This window comes from Typopeltis vanoorti, chromosome 25, assembly GCF_054136105.1.
Source record: "Typopeltis vanoorti isolate ZY-2024b chromosome 25, IOZ_Tvanoo_1.0, whole genome shotgun sequence".
Classification (NCBI taxonomy): Eukaryota; Metazoa; Arthropoda; class Arachnida; order Uropygi; family Thelyphonidae; genus Typopeltis; species Typopeltis vanoorti.
This window is the reverse complement of record NC_143573.1, coordinates 62,721,504-62,745,932: the sequence shown is the minus strand read 5'-3', so window position 1 is coordinate 62,745,932 and position 24,429 is coordinate 62,721,504. Positions and strand designations below refer to the sequence as shown.

Here is a 24,429-nt window from a genome sequence, read left to right as displayed (position 1 = left end):
ACAGGAAAACAACTCAAGTTCTCTTATAGTTTCTGTTCTTTTCTTTAATTGCTTTTGGTTGTCCATCTTAAATGGATGGTTTTAAATCCTCAACAAACTATTCCATACAGGGACAGCTATACTGGGAATGGGAATTTATTTTTACAGAATTAGGTAACATCTGTTTAAATGACTTTTCATTCTATCTCAAAAATGTTTTGTAATCTTTTACTTTCACAGAAATCTATGGAAAACCATTGAAATGTATAAAATGATTTTCCTCCAAACTGCATTAAAACAGTCTTTTCTCATCATTTATTAGCCAGTTTATAAAAGGACACATAGTTTCAACGAACGGTTTATTTAGGTTTCAGAACTGTTTTGCATATATTGTGCCCATGGGTAGCTATTGCGCAGTCGTAAAATGGTAATTATGTTCAGATATGATACATGGGCATGGAAATAACATTTTTATCTTTCACCTCCATGTGCTATATGCGATCCTCAAGAGCTTCTAAAGACCATATCTCTAACTTAAAAGCAATTCCTGATATATAATGGAACATGCCTTACTTCGAAAGAAACGAAGAACCCATCTATCTACAAATCAACTTTTCTGTTCCGTTTCGTACTACTTCTTACTTTTAATGTTAGTTTTATTATCTTTATATTTTATTATAACCCTCAGTAACAACCACAAAACATAGCTGAAGCAGCTATTTTGAGTGGAGTAAAAGGCATATTGGTATACTTAGAATTTCATTAATATTCAATGTACACTGCTTGGAAAAAAGTCAACGGATATCCTCATGAGCAAGGTGCATCCTGTCATGAAACGATTCCTGTGTTTGTAGCCGGTATAAATTTGTTGGAAGAATATGATGCTCTGTGCAACTGTGTTCGGGAGAAATGGCTACAAGAAGGGGATGCTGCAAGCTTATCTGTTACGCAAACTGTTGATAAATTGGGCCATCTAAGGTCAACAGTCAGTGATGCCATACTGAAATGAATTACGTCCTGTGCATTGGAGGATTGCTTCAGTCATCGTAGAGAAATGAGGTCCTACATCTCATGGTGTCCGTTGACTTCTTTCCAAGCAGTGTATATACCATTGCAATTCACAAGATGACAATTCGCCCCAGCATTCAATATAGTGTATGAAGCAGAAAATATTTGAGTGCTTTGAACATGCTCATTAATATGCGGCTACCTAAAGAGTAGGATGGGAAGAATTTTTGTGCTTCAAAAATTCGCAAAATATTGTGTAAAAATACAACTGTTGCTAACGTTATTTTTTATAAATGAAGCATTTTTTTTGGTATAAAATTAAGTTTCTTTGTGTACGTTATACGTGGTAAATACGGGGCATTTTTTTAGATCTCATGAGACGTCTTTTTTGTGATAAGCAGAATAAAAATTCGTATTAACAGAGAATGAAGGATAAGTTGAAACACCTTACTTTACTAGAATAATCTTATTTTAATTTTTTCCATAAAATTAGAAAAAAGCTGCAGTACTAAAAATACTTTATTAAATAAAAAAAAAGATAAAGTTCTGTAAATCTACGTTTCGAAATTATAAACCAAAAATCAGACTAAAATTTGAAATCAAAATAATTCCTTAGTTATAAGAACCAGACTTAACAATAATTATTAAAAATGATCGTCAAGTGGTAGTTTTGTTAGTTTTCAAGAGTTATCAAATAAGAAGCAAAAATTAATGATTGTCGTTTATAATTTTTGCCATCTTAAATCAAATAATGAAGGAACTTGTTCTATTTTATTCTAGAATAATTAGATGAAAGAGAATATTATGCTTTCGGTTTTAATTATTTTCTCTGCTAATATCAAAATAATTTCATAAACTTTATGTATTGTTAGACAAATTACAATGAGATCCCTTTTAATGAGATAAGCAACGCAACTGAAACTTACAGTTCCTGTAAGATGGTGAGTTTTCTGAAAATCCATTCGGGAAGTACGCTGAGGTTGTTTCCACTCAAATCTCTGCAAGAAATAAAATGGTAATTAGAAAAAGGAGATTGCGTTTTACGTGGACTAATTTAGTACAATTTGAACTTTAAGTGAAATGTATAATACTTCCTTGTGAAGTTTTTAGAATGGAATCGCATTTGTCATGGAGTATCATTTCCATGACTAAACACCCAGTTACGTAGTTTGTCTTCTACGAGAAGAGAAGAATAAAGTGAAATGCGATATATATAATTGTCACAATAATATTAAATCGATAGTTTTTAATATAACAATCATATAAAACCACTCATTACGAAACTCTTCATTTTTATTTTACTACTTTTTGTATAGCGCTATAAATGAAATGAAATTTCACGTAGAAATGAATTTTTAAGTGTATTTTTTTTTTCACAAGCTGCCATGAAGTTCATTATATATAATTTTATTACTAGCTTAGCTTGATACATGCATGCATCAAATTAATGAGGAAAAATATGCAGAAATATTTATTAAAGTCATTGAACAGAAAGCTATGGATTTTTCATACAACCTGCAAAGTTCAGCGTCACCTATGAATATTATGATTTGGAACTGTCATTGCAGAAAATGATTTTTATTATAAATCGTGCGCCCATTTAAAACATTTAAAGAATTTTTGTATTATAATTTCTAACATTGAATATTGCGCTTGTTATATCCTACTGCTAGGCACTCAAATGTTCGGTCGACACCAGTGGCGGCTCGTACATAAGCACTGCGACACTGCAGCACCCCCAAGGAAAAAATGAAAAAATTAAATTTTATCCGTGTTTATAAATAATAACAATGCTTACAACATTATATAAATGCAATACAACATGTTAAAGGTTACAGCTTATGTTTTGACATTGATTGAATAGTTAATAATTGGAATTATTCGATTAATGCTTTAGATTACGAAACAAATGCACTGCGACCTAACGCCGATATTCGTTTGCGCTTGTCATTGCTGTTGATTCGAAACTTTTATTATTGGTGTTTGTTCGTGGTGAGAATGAAATATTTTTAATAAAGCAATTTTTTAATATGTAAATTGATTTATTAATAAATTCGTTACTGATTAAGAATTTTTTTTTTTTTTTGTATATGCAGCACCCCACTTAAAATTTTCACTGGTCGACACCACGATTATATCAACAAGACTGCTATGAATGTCTGCTTTCCTCGTGGATTCGTAACTCAGGGACTTATTGCCTGTTTACGATCCCATAACTCTGTATCCACAAACAGTCAGAACAAGGCTCTTGATCATTATGGTCTCGTAACCACCTTCTACAGAGGACAAAATGATGCTATAAAATGAAGAACGACCGTCAAACACAGTTAAGGCATCAACTGGCAGCTGGGCGATCATTTACTCGAGGGCTATGAAAAAGAAAGGGTTGCTGCTGAAGAGTAGCAGTTCTGAAGTGCCAACAATAACAGGCCATCCCTGATGTTGTGAGTTACAGGAACGAATGTCAACACATAGAACTGGTGAGGGGTGGGTTGATGATGGATGTTTTCACCTGTTTGTCACTCCCTGAAATTCTAAATGATGGATTGACCGAAGAATTATTTTTTGGCTAGTTTCTCAACTTGTCAATTTGGCGAATGGCAGTAAAAAGAGATTATTAATAGGAAGGGGAGAGAGATAACGAAGATAGATTAAGAAAAGTGAGATAAATATAGGGAAACTAAAAAAAGAAATACTAAACAGGCGGAAACAAAGTAAGAGCGAATGACCCGGTAAGAAGACGAAACAGGAACTGCAAGATATGGTGAATAAAGATTATGATTAAACCATTGAAACGACCCCCAAAAATACAGAAAGAAAGGCGAATATAATTCCAAAACAATAAAAAAATATCATGAACTAATAGATCTTTTGTCAAAATGGATCTGAAAAATTGGAAAGATTATTGATCTTTAGTAGTTCATAAGAGAACGCTGAAAATATGTGCTTGTACTACCACGGATGAGCTGAAGTTTTGGACATTCGAGAACCATTTAGAGACTAACGTGAATTTTTTTTTTTTTCGATTCATTTCAGGTCTTGACTAAGAAGAATGACGGACTCGCATCTATCGAATAAACTCGTGCATAACCTAATAAAAGTAAAAAAATTCATGTCGCAGTTGGATACATATTAAGCATTACATGTGAATGAAACAAAATTAAGGAAGTCTCTAAAGCGTTTTGACTTAAAGCACAATTATTTCACAAAGATTTAAGAGCTTTTTTAAAGGCTAATAGAAGGTTTGACATAGGCAAGAGGGTCCTTATTATCTTATATGACTGTTTTGTCGCTCTTCACAAATTTTATCAAATTGTCTTGGAAGTTATTAGATCTAATACCGAATCTTTTTTTTTTTTTATGAATACTGAAAGAATTTGGTTCTAATCTTTTATAAGGAATATAAAATTTTCAATTGAAACTGAGTAAGCCAGTCTCATTTGGGAATGACAATTCTTCGTCCCGAAATTCAGGTTTACTTAGCACTTAACGCCCGACAGTCAAACTAGCCTGTGAACGCACGTCATTAACAGACTAATATGCATTTAATAAGTAGATGAAGTTGACCACCTGCGATGTTCTGCTCTTCCATGAATATGAAAAAGCATAATATACACAAATTCCTTGCAATGGCATCCCGTTTCACCCTTTTACGATCATTCAGTTCTCCTAACGAAATTTATCTTAAATAACACAGTAAAAGGTATCCTTTTTATTACATCTCCGAGACTAATGGCCTCCAAGAGGTTCCTTTTATGATATTTTACGACACGCTTAATTCTATACATTATATATCAAATAACACACGTAGTCGTCAAGTTGGCTAACTTAACCATCGGTTTCTTCTGCTAATTGCGTTATGAATTGCCATGTTTCACGTCAGTTTGCTGCGACTAGACACACACTACAGTTCTCATTACTCAACATGACGCTTCTTGATAGTTTTATGTCTATCGCGCGTGCTGAGTGTTCGACTAATGTAACGTAGTTTTTGTGATTTGATTCACGAATAATTTTTTCTGTTGTTGTGACGATTCTTATTTCTCTATATTGCTTGAACAACAATACTTAGAATTAACTTAATGCAAAAATGATGAAGTACTAGTGAAAAATGGAAAAAATAGAGAAAAAGTAATGCCGGCTAAGGAAAGCTATTTTTTTTTTTGTTTTTTAAACTGATTATTTTTTCATCGCTAAAAGAAGTTTTCATGCGACTCAAGTTTTAAATGACACTAAAGTGGTTAATGGTGAACGAAGTTTCACAATTGAAATGTTTCATTTTGTACTGGGTGCATTCATTTGTCACTGAACTGCTAAAGAGGAAAGAACAATGATTTATTACTAGACCACAACTATAGATCGTCATAAAGTACTGCCTATTTGAAACCGTTCCCCCATGAGAATATACATTAGAGGGGGGAAAGATCGGTAGATAGAAACAAAGACGAACAATTCTCAAGCTATGATTGAGTGTCCGTGATTGCTGATCGCGTCTTATCACCTTCCATCTCTGTACAAAGCCGCCCAGCGAAGTGTAACGGAAATTTATAAATTACCTAATTACACCGTGTCACTCATACCTCTCTCTAGGGAAACTGTCTCGTGAACAGCAGGCACACTTTGCTCTTTCAGTTTTTGTTTGCTTGCATCTGTAACAACACTTGTTGGAGAAGGTAGAAAGAAGTGATTCTGGACACGTGAGACAGGCCAGGTTGGTTCCCTTCTGGTGGTCTACAGCCTGTAAGTTATTGATCGAGCAGTTTCCCCTTTATCAGCCGCGTTGATCAGAACAAGTACCGATTATTATAGGCACGCCCTTTTACAAGAAGGAAGGCTCGTATATAATTAGGATAGAGAAGGGAAAAAAAAAACGAATCCGATTAAAAACTTCAGCTACTTAGAAAAGCAACTGTACGACGTTTTTCGTATCCTACAGTAGTCTTTGGATTTTGAGAAAACGTCAGCTATTTTTTATATTTCTAATATAGCTATGCAAGAAACTATTCGTACAGTTAGTATGAAATGCAGTTTGTGCATTTTCGAAAAGAATACTTGTTTTATTGTCTACTATTAAACAATAAAACGAGTACACTAGTGGGCAAAACCTAGACGAATACTATTTCTGAAGATTACAACCGCAAATTCAGACCCAATTCACGTGTGGCAATTTGTATAACTGACGATTTCGAGTAGAAAACGGGGTCACATGGGAGCACTCAACTGGATAAAAGGCTGCGCTAAGCGAATTGTGTTTGAAGGAAGCTCTTTTCTTGAAGGAATAAAGTTGCAAACTTGGATGTTTTGTAATGTCACAAAGACATCTAGATGATTTTTTTTAGTCTGCATCCCTTTATCCACAGCTCATCATAGAGGCACATTTTCAGTGGTGTTGTATTCGTAAAAATTGGACAACACACCAATGGGCTAACGACTCTTTACAGATGAGTCGTTTTAGTTTTTCCACCGATTCTAGACGATGCTTGATCTGGTGAGAAAGTGGTACTGCTTACCATCGCGAGAATGTTCTTGAAAGGGAAAGACACAACGATGCTGGGATCATGGTGTGGGGAGGTATTATGCTTAATAGATGCACCGAGCTGCAAGTCTGGAAAAAGGGACTATGGCTGGTGAACGATATTGCAACGAAGTTCTTCAACGTCATGTTCAATTTTTTAAGGTGCTATAGGCGAAGAATTCATTTTTATGGATGACAATGACACACCACATCGTACACGAGCAGTGGAAATACTTCTGACGACCGAGGATATTAATTGAAATGAGTGGCCGCACGCTCCCCAGATCTCAACCACATAGAACACGTTTGGTATGCAGTAGGGAGACTCATAGCTGCTCGAAATTCCCCCTCTAGAAAACAAACAAGGCAGGCCTTATCCTTGCTCTAAAAGAGGAGTGGACCAGTTAGTTTAAAGAACTCCTGAATCACTTGGTGCTGAGCGTGGTACGACGTTGTGAGAGCTGCATCGCAATTCTGAGTGGATATATTTCATACTGAAATGTCCCTCTCTGCATACTTTTCTGTAAGCACTGTACATTAATTCCTTAACTACGTAGTTAGGAAATTTGTGGCTTTTGTAAAAACTTATTGCAATTTAATTCGTACAAAATTTATAACATATTATTTATGTAATATAATTTATTAGTATGCTGGCAATAAGTTTGTCCACATTTGGCTGTAGTCATGAATTTTTTTTTCATATACAGGTAAAAATCTAGTTCATCCTTAGCTTGTGGACACCAATGTATTTAGTTGCTGTACGTCATTTCAAAGGATGACACATGCATTTTTTAAAAAGATATTTTTAAGTAAATACTGCAACTAATAATGTTAACTTGTCATGACTGCTAAACAAATTCATTTGGCCCTTAGCGGAATTAACACTCTTCAAAAATACACGCCGTAGTTTTACTTAGTAGTAAAACATTAAATACATTTTTACTTTTATTTGCTATTTTTGCATAATTTTTAAAAATCTATATATGTATGTTGCGGGATGTTTAATATTTGTTTATTAGTATAATAAAAGGGGGGGGGGTGTCGGAAATGCATCACCTCAGCTAAAAGAAGATCGCCTCAAAAAAGAAGTTTTGAGAACTACTACTTTAATATTCTGTCGTTCATTCCACTTATTTTGAAAAAATTGCTAAGAATTATCTATTTTATCAGCTTAAATTAGTTCAACTTTTTAATAAACCATGAAAATGAAATTCTTTATCATACACTCGAGTAGATGGTGAGATCAGATTAAACCTTAAATAAATTAGGAATATTTATATATATAATTTGAACTTATAGTCTAGATTTGAGACGAAAATTAGTCACCAAATTATTAGTTTTTCCATATTGATGTAACGATCTATTGATATAACGATACTGGTTTCCAATTACACTTCTGATTTTGCTTTTTTAAATGCAGATATTAACAAGCGTATTTTATTCGAAACAACCATTGTGGTTGTATTAAGATTAAGGAAAATAGCAACGCAGATAACGTAATCTTTTTGATTTGAATCCATAACTTTTTTTCTAGGCATGAAAAACGAGGATGAATTACTCGTTATCCCCCCTGTTTGGTAATGCTGTTTTATTTTCTTTCTTTCAAGATGGACTTTCAAGAATATCGCCTTAATGAATACCACACTGACACCTTATATGTTTAGTTTGCTTGAGTAGCAATAGCAAATCAATCCCGTTTAACTGCTATCAGCACACTATTTATTTCACATATTGTTACTGCGTTTACTGTCAACAGCTTTTAAAGATGAAGTATATTTTCTTTTATGTCAAGCTGTTTTGAAAGGATTGAAAAATCGCATCATAAAATATCCTATCACAAGTGTCAAATAAGAAAATAAACATGACTACTAGAATAGATGTGTTGGGCGTTTATTGCTATTCAACGTTTAAAATTCAAGTATGCCCTCTTCCGATGGCAGCAGTGATATGTGTTACTCTCATCAAACACTCCAAGATGGACAAGGTAATTAATGTGTATCCGAAGCATTATTGCATACTTCTACGTGACTCATTGGTACCGTATGTTTCTGTCACATCCATAATATAGAGGATAGTAAATTTTCATACGTTCTTTTTTTTTTCTGTCCGTTTGTGTAAGCTGGTCACGTGCCGATTATCAGACAAAGCAAAGAGTTTGTAAGAAAGATTTAATAACCATCATAAAACCGTCTAACAAAAAAAAAAAAATTAAGGCAATGGGTATTTTATTTTTCCTTCGTCTGCACTTACTACAATGGATTGCAATGATTTTTTTTCTATTTTTTTTTTCTCTGTGTTAGATTTCCCTTGAACGAGATGTAAAGGAACGTCTACAAGTCGAGAACATCCCATATTCTTAAACAGTCTTTTTTTCTATTAAAAGTATGAAAGCATTTCATCGTTATTCCTATTATAGATGGTGGATAATATTCGTTGTATTATGTGAGACGACGATTTTGCTTATTGGAGGCGTATAATGAATACATCTTCGTCTTTACATGGTTAAGTTATCATAAAAGAAAAGAACTGCATTCTTATCATTAACCAAGAGGTTGTTCCTAAGAAACAAAGTGGCATTTTCAGTCAATTAGATTATCATTTGAATGCAATTATTTAGAATTGGAGAATTTTGTATTTGTCTAATTTTAAAAATGCTTTGTATTTAAGCAAGAAATTTATTCTCTGGGGAATCTGGACATTATCTAGACTTATGAGGCAAACAGGAATCTAAGTGGGCTTAGAGAAGTGTGTTTCTGTACCAGTGTTTACTGCAAGCATGAAGATGACAATCTACTTTACTTCTCCTCAACTTTATGGAGCCACGCTGTTCTCCAGCAAAGCGGCTTATGGTTCATCGTACGGCAACATCTCCACTCTCCCAGTCCGATGGCATTTATGACAGTCTGTGTCATTGTCCGGCGCCACACGGGTAGGAGCGTTTTCTTTGTCATGCTGTCGGTGTTACGGCAGTAATTTTCTTCCGGACCTCCGTCCATTTCTGTCGAGCTATTTTTTCTCATCTTTTGTCTTCTTATAGCTCATGCTGTTTACACCCACTCACCACGTTGGGGGGAGGGGGAGAAGAAGGGGAATTTAGGGTTTAAGGCAAGAGTATCCTTCATAAGTTTACGCTCGCATTGTTGAAGTAATGATCGAACCATGATAAATAAATAAATAAAAAAACCTTAACGGGTTTCAAAGTAGTAATTGTAACCTTTTCACTCTTTTCATTTGTAATGCGAGATTTTTGTAGTGTTATAATTGTTGCTGTGTTTAATTTCTCTGAATAATTTTGCATACTTAGCAAGGAAAGATGGAAGTATTTTTTACGAATTTCATAAGATGAAGAAAGTGGAATCTTAATTGATACCTGTTGAATAGCGTACCAGAATACAAAAGATCCGTCTGCCATGTCACATGTCTAACTTAATGGAGACTGGTTTATAAATGGTGTTAATATCTGACGATTTCTATATTTGCATATCCCATGCACGCAAACTCTCCCTCGGGTGGAAACGCTAGGGCGTGCCGAACTTGACATTCATCGAAAGTAGTTAATCAAACAGGTTTTGCCTTATCATCTGTTCCCTTAAGAGAATTGCAAGTCTTTCCGCTACTGTGATCTTATGGTAACGAAATTAAAGTTAACCGGAAGGTGGTCGTTGGTGTTGTGACGCGAATTAATTATGTTTACAATGTGTATGAGGGAAAGCGGACCTGTTTGATGAATGTTGTGTATGTATGTGTACACGAGCTCATGGACGGTGAGCTCTGGAAGACTGTTTTTGAACAAATTTTTGTTTGATTCATTTAGCCAAAATAATAAAAAAAAAATACACCCTGATAAAAAAAAAAAATAATAAAAATAAAAAAAAACATTGCATCGTATACTCCGTATACATTATCAAACATTAATATCATCTGCTGTTCGTTAAATTAATGACGAATTATAGTTTAGATGTCAATTTTCAAATGGGATTTAGTTAGTTTTATTCTTTCTCTCTGTGAATAAAATTTCATTAGTTGGTCAATTGATGTCATAAGATGGTCGTGGCGTTATGCTTTGTTTCCATAGCAACAGTAGATTGTGCCTTACTTCTGGCAGGGCAACGTAGTTTACGATGCTAAGAACGAAATATACTTGCCACCACTTCCTAACATTCTCCTTTAGAGTTACTCCCTCTACTAATATGCGAACTACACTTTTATTTAACTGCTAATGTGGTTCGAAGCTGTTCATGTTGTTCTGTTGACTCTTAAGTTTCAGTTGTGTACCGATAATTGTTTAAAATCATAAGAATTGTTTTTAGTAATTGTTTATGCCTTAAAAAAGAAAGCAACCCATGTGAAAAAACATATCTTAATTTTTCACTGCTTTAAGCGTTTCTTACTTGACCTGCCCTGCCCTACAATCAAGTTGCCCGCAACTTCGTTTCCATGGTTACCAAGGATCCGTGGAGGTCAGTGCACTCATCCAAAACACTTGTGACACGAAAACCACTTAAACTATCCATCTTTCATTCTTATTGAAGATATACGTTTTAAGTTCCCGCTTTCTAACTGCCGTACCGATCATTTACGAAGAAACATTTTCCAATTTATTAAACGATGCACTACTCGAGCCTTCTTTCCTTCGCTTCCTTTTCGATCGGACATCTAAGTAGGTGAAACGGCATCGAAACTGCATAAACTACCGATCATATACGCTGCTGTCAATTTGCATTGTTAAAAACTTGGTTAATACGTAACTTTGGCCGGATAGCAAAACTTTTATTGTATAATTGCAATATCAGACCACTTAGATGAGGGTGGTGGTCCAAGAGTTATCAGAAAGTTCAGTTTTTTTTTATCTTTCAAGTTTTATTGCAATTTCAGTAGTGTTCATTTTGAATCCAGCAAGCGTCAGAAGTTATTGCAAGTACTGTAAATCACGATAATCCCTGATTCGACGTTTCCTTTTTTAGAATAAAAGAACGCGAATATCTTCGGATTTATTACACTGGCTGTAACATAAAACACTTATTACTTAAATTTGATCGTTTCTACTCAGCTATTGCATTGTTTCTTGAGCGAAGAAAGATTCATTTGTGTTAAGTTTCTGATGTGATGACGGCTGAGGCCTTCGATTGAATTTTATCGGAAGATCTTCGTGATATATCACAATTTCCTTCAGTAACTTTTCTATGTTAACGCCATGCACTAATAAACTATACTTTTTTAACGCTAGAAATTAAAAAAAAATACTGCTTGGGGATTCTAAATAGCACTATCTTGATTGATCGGGACATTTTTCATGTAAAGAACTGTAAATCATAACAATTCTATGATGAGCCGACTGTTGGTTTGTTCACGATTTATTCTAATTTTGTTGAAATCAAACAAGAGTTATGTACATTTTTCTTTATCTATGTATGTTATAATGACAAATGTTTCACTTGACAAAACAGACGGATGTGATGACGTAATGTTTTTAATAGCCCAGTGGTACTGTATCCAAACTTTCATTGAAGCCTAGCTTACTCCAAAATATCCTTTTAAACTCGATGGGGGAAATTGGTGCGAAACAGATGATAGTTCAGCGCGCAACAAGGGCTTGATAAATACATGACGAAATTTCCTCTAGAAGAAATTATCAGATACTATCCATGCTGTCGAGGTAGTGCTCATCAACAGGTAAATCAAGTAATTATATAATCTTCTAAAATCCATTCGGACATGTCACCTATATTTAACGAAAACTTGAAAAAAGTCATCTGAGTTCAGAAATTTTCATGTGTGGATGAATTTTTCTTGTTGAGATTTCGACCAAATTAGTTCAAATACAACAAAAATGTAAAAGTTAGATGAGAAATATAAAATGTATAATGCTATTGATTTTTTATGGGACGCTTAAACTTCAGCATTCATCGACTGATTTACATAAGTCGATCTTTCAGTTTTCAAGTTTACCTTAAGTTACTTGGACATTAATAAGAAAATCGGACAGTCTAACGTATTACTGAATCTTGAGAAGTTTTTAAGTTCAACGTACTTAACGAAGGAATTAATGAAATTTAAAGCAAAAGGAGTACTAGATGGTAATGCGAATCTTGGGAATTGGAGAAGGAATAGAAGAAAAGTAAATGAATAGAAATTAGAAATCTGGATTTATTTGAGACATGTTGGAAATAAAAAGGAAAGAATCGTGATTTCTTGAATCGGTATTTTCACAAGAAGTTCTTTTACAATCCGAAGGATATCAAAAAAATTCGGGTCGCAAATTACCATGCATAATCATTTGGTTTAGTTGGAGAATTACACAACATTCTGGAAAAGAATTTGTTATAACGAATACTCATTATAGACAATTATCTGAAAAAGTAAAAAATTATCCAATATTATTAACTGCTTAATTGTAACTTATTTAGCAGTTAATAATAAGAACAATAGCTGTCTGAATTTACACGTTACGTGAAGAAAGTTTTGGGCAGGATTAACAGATGCAAAAAAAAAAGTAAATAATTTTTAAAACTGATTACGAGTAATGAGATTTAGGGAGCACTTTTTGGAACGCACAGTATGTTATATAAAATTTGTACAGTGCTGTCGCTATTGGAAGTTTAGATTTTTAATCCCACAAATAGGCAGAAAACATTGTTATGTTCTTTCGTATAAGCCTTCGTTGCTTTGGGTATAATTCCAAAATCACACAATATAATGAAGGTGTGACCTTTTTACAGCCGAAAGTGACGATCATGCATTGTCGATCGATGTAACTATCGCTTTAATTCAAACTTTTAAAACCTGAATGGTGTAGTAATTAATTTCATTAAGAAATTGAAACACCCTTTAATATTATACTGCTAAAGAAATCATTTACTGCTACGAATATTTATGTATTAGCAAACGTCGAAATACGTTGCACAAAAAGTATTGTATAATAAAATTGTTGGCTGTTAGAGACATCTGGTGGAAAGTATCAACTACAGAAATCTGAATAATAAAACAACGATGAAGACTTTAGAAAAGAAAATGATCCGATACTTACTCCAGTGGAATATCAAGCAAATTCACTTCACTTGGAATACGATAATCTTCCATCTAAATGGGCATAAGAGATTGCTCGGGTTTCAGCTCTGTGGATAGCAGCATCCATTTGAGACTGAGTACATAAGGTTCTATAGTTATAGAGGAGGAGGAGGCTGACTTGTAAAACAAAACTTATGTGCCGACATCGGCTATCAAAGATAATATTTTTCTCGTTTGCAGGGAGAGATAACACGGCAATGTCTTTCTGACATCAGTACGTCATAAGCCGCTGTCAGAAGCTTTGCCATTAATCATTTATTACCAGAATGTACGATAGTCCTTAGCTGAATGTTTTCTTTAATGTTCCTCGTGGGGATGCTGTAGCTTTCAATTGATATTCTTCGTAAAGGGGGAAAAAAGCCATCCGGCTTCCGTAATCGAACGTTACATTGCTCGCTATATTTCACAATGTAATATCTGGTTGTCACGAGTTAGAAGAAGTGGCAAATGACACCTTTGAAAAAAAAAAGAAAAAGAAACATGATCGTTTCCCTCTATTTTTATATACTTGTCGGCAGGGGACTTTGAGAGAGTTTAAGACAGGCAGGTCGTGGTAAGTTTTGGAGTTAAAAAAAAACGGTGAAAATCACAGAAGGGAAAAGCGATAAACGATAAAGCTTGTTCGAAGTTTTTTCGCTAGATGTGGCAACGCGATCCATTACCTGCTACATCATTATTACAGTCACCGCTATAAAAGAAAAAGAAAACATAATCATTATTTGTCGTTTTTTTGTGTTCTAAATCATCTACTGCCAAAAGTGTGTGATGAGAATTCATACTTCACTTTGGAAACCATTTCAAGTTAATCTTGAAGCATCGATTGAAGATTTAATGCAATTGTTCGAGAATATTTTTCGGAACTTTAGATTTTGTTGGAAATTGGTGGAGCATTCAATGATTTACGCTACATTTACTTTTGTTACACCGTTATATAACAGAACAATAAAATCTTCGTCATACACGAGAGTTTCATGTCCAAGGAAATTTGAAAATGGTTTATAAATGCGAAAAATCCAAAACACGTCTATCAAATCTTTCATTCGCTTAGCGAAATGCTGAAAAAAGTTCATATACAACTTTATTTTAATCCGATTTGTAGTATTTCATTAGTAGTAATAAAGATGCGAGTATGAAAGAAAGATAACATCAGCTTACTCCTTCCCGAAAAGATCTAATGAAATTCATTCTATTATAAATGGGATTTCAAGCTAGGTTTTCCCCAGAAAAGTGGCAATTAGGCAGAGGCTTTCATCCGGAATTCAATTGCATAATTTCTTAATAAGACAATTCCAAACGATGTTATTTATATGAACAACAGCCACATTTAATTTGCTATAAAAGAAGACATTAAATACTGTTTAATTTACAACAGTCATGTTCTCTCACACACGCTCACTCTCACATTTCCTTTGCTTCTCGAACGAAAGTTCTTTTTAAGCAGCCAGCAAATTCTGATGAAAATGGGCTTGAACTCTGAATAATTGGATCAACTTTTTTAATCACGAAGCATATGAAGAACTAGAATCTCTTTGTGCCAGTTTCATTCCGTATTCTCATAAAGTGATATTATTTTTCCCCCTACAGACGGATATTATTTTACTACATAGATTTGCTTGCTTGCTTCAGATGTGAAAATAAAATTGGATTTCACTTCCCTTATTGCTGGTCTGACATTTTCTTTTGTTTTAATATAATTTCCTCATCGTTTCTTGAAGTTAAGTAACTTGGCTTGTCTAAAACTAATTTTACTAGAATGTGTGTTATTTGTGCGTTTTGTTGCCAGTTAGTTTGCTAGTTTTTGTTTGGTGAGAGGATAAATTCTACCGTGTTGATATATGATCTTATTGTGCATCCTAAATTGAAAGATTGGACTTGAATCTTTTCTTTCCAACCAAAGAACGTATCATTCTTTTATTGTACCAAAACCGCCTTTCGTATAAATTAATCTGCTGTTTCAAATTAAACATAATTAAAGTCTTTTAATTGACTTCTCTATCAATAAAATGATATAACAAGGGTCATATATTAAATCTAACAGCATACTTCATTTCAGTTTCATTATTTTCATTCACAATGATTTGTGATATAAATTTTAAATGATTTTGGATGTCTGTAGAGAGAGAAAACTAAGTCAGTCGAGTTTTTATAAATGTTTTGCATGAAATAAGTAAATAAATTACATAACTTTGCAGATTTTTGTGCAACTGAATGTTTAAAAATTTTTCCTACTTTGGGAATTTGCCCCTGTGAATGATGCTACCTCACATTACACTATTATAATGCAGTGAAACCACACACCTTGCCCATACATGCAAAACATTGAGTCATGTTTTTGGACTCAATTATTTTGCTGTTTAATCTTTAAAACGATAGTTTTTAATAAAACTTTACAACACAGATAGTGAGGTACGAGATGATTGTTTCAAATGACAGAAGAAACAAGTGCAGTAAACTGTCGTATAACGCCTCCTGGATGTATTGCCAATTTTTTTCAAGTCATTTGATAATGAATTGATCTAATTTAGAATTTTCTGAGCATAAAAGGCAATACCTTCAGATTTTTTCAAGCTATCACGTTAAGTCAAATTTTATGATCTTAGTCACTAATCTATGAGGGTAAAATTTCAAGATATTTCTTAGTGTACTAAGAATATTTGATTAGCTCAGCCAATTGATTTTCATCGAACTGTAATTAATATTGATGCTGAGCAAAAGAATTAAAGTGTAGAATTGATTTTATTCATCGTCCAATTTTTATAGTTTTATGAAGATACTGGAAAATGTTTCATTTTTGTAACAGTTTAAAAGAAATCCACGGCGGAAATCAAGAATTTGAAGAGAATATTGAATAGGACGAATCACAATAGGAATTTTTATTTCTAGCGCGGAAGCTATTTCTATAGCATTTAGTTCTTCATTCGAGTCTTTGTATACGGACCTTCCGATATCAGAAATTTTTGAAGAGGAGATTTATTTATTTTGTGGCTGAAAGCAGATAAGACCATTCCGTTCTTTGGTCTTGACCAATATTTAAAAAAAAAACCTTTAGAATTCACCAACACTCAGTATAATGGATTTTAAACAGAGAAAAGAATGATGGCCAAGTTTGGTTCTTTGTACTGCTTAATCTTTTATAATACATCATGGCATATTTTCAGTACAATATATTTTTAAGATGGTGTCAAGCATAGCAGTGTTATATTGAAATTATTGCATTATGATATGTATAATTATATTAATTATAAATTGCACAGTTACACGTTTAAATATTACGCATTTCATAATTGTAAAATCATTATGAATCGCTATCTATTTTCTCTTGCAGTCCATTAACTATGCAACATTCCCACTTAACGCTCTATCTGATGTCTATTAATGGAACAAGGAAATAGGAAAATGAATTTACAAAGTCTATTCCATTTTTTTAGAGTTTGAATCCCTGTCATTCTTAGTCCTGTTATATCTATGAATTGTTTTGGATTTGTTTGGAATGAAAGTGACGTCATTGCTTTTGGAATTTTTTTACTTCAATAATTCAATCTTTTAAAATATTATTAAACTTTTAAAAGGGTGAAATATAACATCGCCGCTTAGGAAATATTGTCTCCGTTCTCTAACCAGTAAGTTGTGGATTCGAATCCCACTTTTGACGTGGATGTTTGGGAAATGAGTGTAATTATCCAATATGAGATACCGCAATGCTTTATTGGAGGCCTGGTCGTGGGATGCCATGTTTGGTCTCTAACGCAGGGTGATTATCTCACTCTTAACTGCATTCTTTAGTGGCTGAGATTCGGATACAAATATACATTCTTAAACGTTCTACCTCATAAAAATCAGAAATTTTATTCTGACGGTCAGCTTAGCTCCGAGAATTGCCTCGACTTCATGGACACCAAAGTTTATCCTTTATTAATGTTAGTTTTTTATACTACTAAACATACATGCATGTGTTAAAGAACCTCATCAATGAATACAATAAAATGTAACTGCAATTATATAGAAAATAATTTCCTTTCTTGAAATTTTCGAGATATTTCTAAAAACGTATAGGCTTCCTTCAAGATTTTTTTTACTCTTGGGTGAAAGAGGAAATTATTTTTAAAATTACTTAATTGCTTATTTTAATTTTTTTTTACAATAAGATGATGCAAAATATATTGCAATACTGTTCACTTGCATCGAAAAGATTTGTTTTCTCTCATTTATACTGTTTTAATCGTTTTGAGTTTCAGAAAATATCAGAATGGGATTATAAATATTTAATTTTTAGGCTGAATTTGAAAGTGGATGTTTCTGAACAATGTTTTGTGATAATACAGTGATGCAAATTCCAGTTAATTATATAGTAAATCTGATATATCAAATAGTCTTCATATTATCTTAAACTGCGCTTTCATTTTAATTGCTATCTACCTTCTCGTTCTTCTATGGATTTAAATATCAACCACTAGAACATTTTATATTTCAGCAGTTAATTTAATTTTTAAATAACTATTAATCTTCCTTGATATCTTTTTGGTGTTATTCATATTATATAAATTCATTGGATTACCAGTGAGATTTTTCTAATATTTCTCCTTGAGCAGTTTCATAACGTGACTCATATTTAATTGATTCACTAATTATCACATTTTGAAATTAAATGTCCACTGAATCCTATTATAAAATACGAGAGAACATCTAGAGGAAATGACACTAACGTCTAAATCATTTGGTATGGCAAATAAATGGAATGCATTCTATCAGTCTTTTATACAAAGAAGCTCCGAAATTCACTTACATTACATAGAATCGTTTCTGTACTATCAACAAGAACGAAGACCTTATTAACACAAGGGCCTCTGAGGATCCTACTATAGAATTAAAGCTTTCCGATTTGGGAACAGACTGAGTTTGGTTCGCTAACAGACAGCTTACATGAATGCTACTTAGATAAATATTCAAACAGCAGTCAAGTAAGTCATCAATCTTTAAATTACCCTTTGCATTAGAAAACTATATACATAATCTAATATTGATCTTTTACGTATAAATATTAAAGGTAACACTGTGACGTGACACATTTTTAATATCATCATGAAGTTTTGTTTCTGATAATTTCGCTTTATTATTTTGGTTAGAAACAAAGCTACATGTCCGATTATACAATCGACCACCACATGGAAACCGAATACGCCGACTGAAAAATCTGCAACTCATCTGTCCATTAGGAAGGGAAGACTCCCCTGATTAGTCACGATGAATTAATACATCCGGCATATCACTCTTCTGCTATAACCCCTCCCCCCAATAAGAGCAAGTATTTATGGCTGTAGATCTGTGTGTGTTCACGGGACCGGTTTGAATGCTGAGAGATATATAATATATATTTCGAATTCAAAGCGACAAGATAAGCCTTGAGTGACTTTAATGTTGTATTTCTTGCAATTATATGACATTTTCATATTATCTTAAATTTTTTCTTTATAATCCTTCCGATTTCTCTTGGAAGAAAGAGGAAAAATATTATTGAAACATGACTAGAGACGAAAACCAAAGAGTTTTCCATAACTTGTCCTTGTTAGTACAAGGAAGGTTCATCCGGTCGTGAAATATAAGCCTAATTACTGTTGTAAAACTCGCATAAATACGAATAATGAAAATGCATAAAGAAAAGGAATGGGTTTTTATAGCAAACAGCAACAATTTACGCATGGAAAAGTTACCAAATAACTCATAGGCCCAAAATTTGTGCATCTTCTCATTCATCATGTTCCAAGCATCAACGACGAGTTTGTGATTTCGTTCTGTTAATAAGGATCTCATTTCCTCGTAGATCGCTAGACTGCACGTTTTGATTAATGACATGCCACGTAGATGACCGCGAGAGCATCTACGGAATGATGTTTCTTTTATTAACAATCGCGCTTGTGTCGTTTGTCGCGCGCGAAGAAGCACGAAGGAAATGCACTGTTGCCTCCGGGAATTAGACGAGACTGGCGGGTTTGTATGCTTGTCCGAATCTGAGATTGCTGTCAGGAAACATTATCTGCTCGTCAACCGGAAGTCGATGTTTAGACTTCCGGCGCCTTGCCATATAACACTTCGACTTTGATCTCTCTTGAGGATATTGCAGTTCACTGAATTGAGAAGTGCTTTAATTAAACGACCTTACATTGTGTATACGAGAAATTTCTAATAATAAACATCACCCCTTTTCTCACCCAAATTTTTGCCTTTCTTAACGTTGCATAATCGATTTATTCATTTACCTTTTATTCATTTAAGGCCGATGGAAATCTAACCTGGGATTCTTAGTGCTATCCAAAATACTCACTCTAGCATTTATTTCATTGATCTTAACGATCGTAGTTAGGGAAAAACACTTTTTTTTTTAACCGCAAGTGTTCCAGTTTCCTACAGGGAAATGTGGAATGAAAGTTCTCAGCATGGAATGTCTTCCTGTGTATCTTCCAAATCCCACCCGAAAGAATAAGCAAACCCCGTACGAATCGCACGAAATCCCTTACTTTTCCTCTCTCATTCCATTATTTACAATGCTCTCAGGGTTCTTCTACTCCGTGCGCTTTATAAACATGAATATTTCATGCAGAACTGTCAAGCATACTTCGTGATGTCGTAACTAAAGCTTGAATGACTTCCGCCACTTTCATGAGGCTGTTTTAGGGAGTTTATTTCTTCGTACCACTTTCCCTAACATGCATTCCAGAAGTCTTATCGAATATCTACTTTACATATGCATATAAATTTACATGTGTATGTTACCCACGAATAAATAGATGTAGATCTGATTTTGTAGATCTTTATCTCCAATTAACAATCTGTTGTTGACTGATTCTTTTCTGTCTACAGCTATTTGGTTTAAGGTGACTCCTGGGGAACCATCGCGTGTGTGTTTGTTTAGCTGTATACATTTTCAGAACGGTTTGTCGCTTTGCGAAAGGAAAAAGAAAACTGACGGTAAACAAGACAGCTAAAGCCATTCCATGTGAAATCGATTGCCATTCTGTATTGTAAAGGATTTAGAAAAAAAAACGTCGTTCCTTCTTTTATGGAATTTGAATCCAAATATTTTCAATCGAGAGTTGAGTCTTACTTATTTTCTCAGTTGTACGTTTACCTGACCTCCGAACTGCTAAGCAATTAAGGCATATGCGAGCGTCCAGCTACTGCTCTGTTTATAGAACAACTTGCTGACATCATTCATAATAACCGCTAATCATTTTAGTTAGCAATGTCTAAGAACATTATTATTATGTTTGATTATTCTTTCTTCTGTATTCATATAAGGCTTTGCATTTGCGATCTTTATTGAAATTAATCGAGAAAGCTTTTTTTTGTAAATTAAGAGATTATCGGGTTGTAAGACCATTAGCAGACCACAAAGCTGTTGCATTTTGTCTTATTAATTTTTGCATTTGCTCTTAAGGCGACACATTCAATCTTTGTGGTGATCGAAGACATTTTGGTGGAAAGACTGATTAGCATTAATCGGGGACACATATCACGCCTCGAAGAGGAAAAGTGATATGCAGTGTGAGACCAATATCCTCCTTATTAAAGACCTGAGGTGATTTGAAACAATTTCACGTTTGGTTTCTAGAGTGAGTTTTAAGAACTTTAAAAAAATTAAAATATTGATCAAAGAAATCTTAAGTGACCACAATCGAATACTAATGAGGCAGACTTGCAATTTTTTTATCGCAGTATCATCTTATTAAAATAACACTGCGGTGCAAACATTTTATATCTTAAAATAAATAAAATTTTAAGATATAAAAAAAAACTGTAATTATAAGTGCGTAGAAGAATTTCTGAAGATAAACTAGAGCTGTCATATTTGTTTGCCAACGAAAATTAACTTATGTAAATTGCCAACGTTGTAATATGTTGTGTGCTGAATTGAAAATGTAATAAATTCAAAAACCTAAAAGGTGAGAAGAAAAAGACCTTCATGAAAGGGATAAAATAACTTGAATTAATACTTATTCATCCTTCGATATGATTTTCTTATTGGCATATTATATATGACAGAAGCATTTTAAAGTTTCCTTTTATGCAAACGGATTACAACACTCAAAGCTATTTGTATTCTAAACCAATTTATAGTTTTTATATGCTTTTTGTTCTGTAGTACAGTTTCCGAACAAAATAATAATTGGCTTACAGCTGAACATATTGATAGATGCCTCTTAGTTATGCAATCTGAATTTGATTCAACAAATTTCTCTTGCAACTATTACTGTGCATGTCAAGAACCTTGTATTTGTGGAGATTTTGAGTGCTGGTGTACTGAACCTTGTGTTATAAAAGACCAACATCAACACCACTAATGATTTACTCACTTTTTTATATCAACAGCAGCACGGTTCTTAATACGAATTCTAATTTTTGCAACGGAATACTTGATTAGGTTTTTTTTTTCTTGATTAGCTGGAATTGTCGTACATGACAGATAATAAATCTTAAATTAGAGTTATTTAATAAACTTCTTATATCATTTAACTGTAATCGTTCAATCAAAATTTTAGAACCGGTCTTGGGGTCGTCACTGGGGTCGCGTGTGGTTCTGAGCCTTGTGCAAACACCAGGTTTACAGGACCTCGATACACACCACAGAAAAGTACCGTTCAACTGCCTTATTGATTATTATTGACCTGAAAAAGATCCGATCGCCCAGTGAGTAAAACTTGCAGAGAGGATAAAGAATCTTGAGAAATAGCTCGAAAATGATTTACTCTCGAAGCGCCATTTGATCTTAATATCTGATAAAATGACTATTATAACTGATAACAGAATAATATGTAGTGAATATCTCTTAAATATGATCTGAAGAATACTGTATCTTTATGGATGGAGGTACGAGGGTGGTCAGAAATGTTCTCGGCCTAACAATGAAAAAACGAATTTACAATTTAAAACTATTTTTATTTTTCAACATAATCTCCCTTAAGACTAATACATTTATCATTTATTACAACGATGCTCCAGCACCATTATCCCGGCCCTGTAGTGGTACTCAGTAAGATTTGTAAAATATCCCTTTACAGCTGCAATTACCTCTTGATTCGAAGAAAAACGCTGACCAGCGGGGAAGAGTTTTAGGTTTGGGAAAAGACAGAGGGAGTAAAATCTGGGGAATAGGGTGGATGTTCCAACAATTCATAGTTCAGATCCCTTAATTTTCCCATTGCCAAAAAAAAAAAAAAAAAACACCTTTGTGGTCAGGTGCATTGCCCTGGTGAAAGATGATTTTTTTCTTCTGCAAACCGGGTCTTTTCTCACAAATGTTTTCGTGTACTCTAGTTAAAAGATCGGAATAATATTCCCCCGGTTATTGTTTTACCTTTTTCTAGATAATTAATAAACAAAATGCCTTTAGCATCCCAAAACACCGATGCCATGACCTTTCCTACTGATGGAACCGACTTTATCTTCTTTGGCGCTGAACAACCGGCTTCTGTCCACTGTTTTGACTGCTCTTGGATTCTGGTGTGTATTAGTGAATCCAAGTCTTATCCATAGTAATAATACGATGCACAAAATCCGTTTTATTCTTGTTAAAACGCTCTGAGCACTGTTCAGAGATTATCATGCGAATGCCTTTTTGGTCTGCTGTGAGCAAGCGCGGCACCCATCTTGCGCAAAGCTTTTTCACTTGCAATTCTTCATGTAAAATATATCCTACATGTTCTTTTGAAATACTTAGTCTCAGCAATTTCATGTACTTTGACTCGCCGGTCATCCAGTATCATATCGTGCACTTGACAATGATTTCTGGTGTTGTTACACTTTTTGGACGTCCTTCACGTGGATCATCTTCAAGGCTGGTACGGCCACGTTTAAACTCGGCAGCTCATTTCTTAATTGTCGAAAACTAAGGAGAAGAGTGCCCATAAACTTTTATGAACTTCGAATGAATTCCTTTTGGTATTAAACCTTCTTTTACAAAGAATTTTATAACTGCATGATACTCAATTTTATTCGTTGCAAGGGATACAGACAACACTTTTACTTCAGACAGCTGTATAAAACAAACTACTTGATAGAATGACTTGCAATTTTACATGGATGCTTATGAGAGGTATACCAACTTAGAAAAAAAAATCTTGCCGATAGTGCTGCCATCTATGGTCGAATCCGAGAACTTTTCAGACTACCCTCGTATGCTATGAATGTTTTAATAAACGTGTACGGAATGTATGATTTATATAATGTAAGGTGGTTTGATACAAAGGAGGTAAGAGAGCACAGGGCTAATAATATGAGAAATTATTATTTTACCATCTTGAATATTGGTCTATATGTCCAACTTGCATATAATTGATATTATACTAAGAATATACTCTTTTAACAGATTCACATAAATATTTTCAGTATTCTTTTAATTCACTTTATTTTGGATTCCAGTTAAATCCATGTATTCGAGCGTAGCACTTTAGGTAATTTATCAGTCTTATTACAGGTGAAAGTTTAATTCAATTATGAGAGAGAGAAAGAGAGATGTAAAAAATTTGACATTTTAGAAAAGTAGTAGTTTATTTTGTTAAGAAGAAATGGCAAACACAGGATGCAGTTCTGTTTTGCTCTTTTTTAATTCCCGTTTTCTATTATTAGACTAAAGTGAGTAAAACGCTTTTATGACTTCAGATTCCTTTTCTCCTGTAAGAGCAAAGCAGTAAAATGAAGTCGAAACTTCCTTCTTTCCTTGTACAGATGAGTAAGTACAAAGAACGGTCTTTAGTAATAAAAGGAGAACACGCACAGCGAAGAGAGAGCGAGCGAACAACTTGCACCCATTTGTTGACGAGATGAACACCAAACACACGCTATTTATGTGCACGTGGACCGCTTTC

At 33.9% G+C, this 24,429-nt stretch overlaps 1 protein-coding gene and 1 long non-coding RNA gene across 2 annotated transcripts in view; one reads left to right on the top strand and one right to left on the bottom strand.

Moving 5' to 3' along the window:
• The window catches only part of LOC150092789 (uncharacterized), a 160,564-nt gene that overhangs the window by 10,644 nt on the left and 125,491 nt on the right, over positions 1-24,429 (top strand). The gene's annotated exons all lie outside the window — the stretch shown is intronic.
• LOC150092790 (uncharacterized) overlaps positions 1-24,429 on the bottom strand; it is a 146,593-nt gene that overhangs the window by 31,709 nt on the left and 90,455 nt on the right. The window contains exon 2 of the mRNA XM_090414804.1: positions 1,914-1,985. Within this exon, the coding sequence (XP_090270930.1) occupies positions 1,914-1,985 (72 nt within the window). The remainder of the gene's footprint in view (positions 1-1,913; positions 1,986-24,429) is intronic.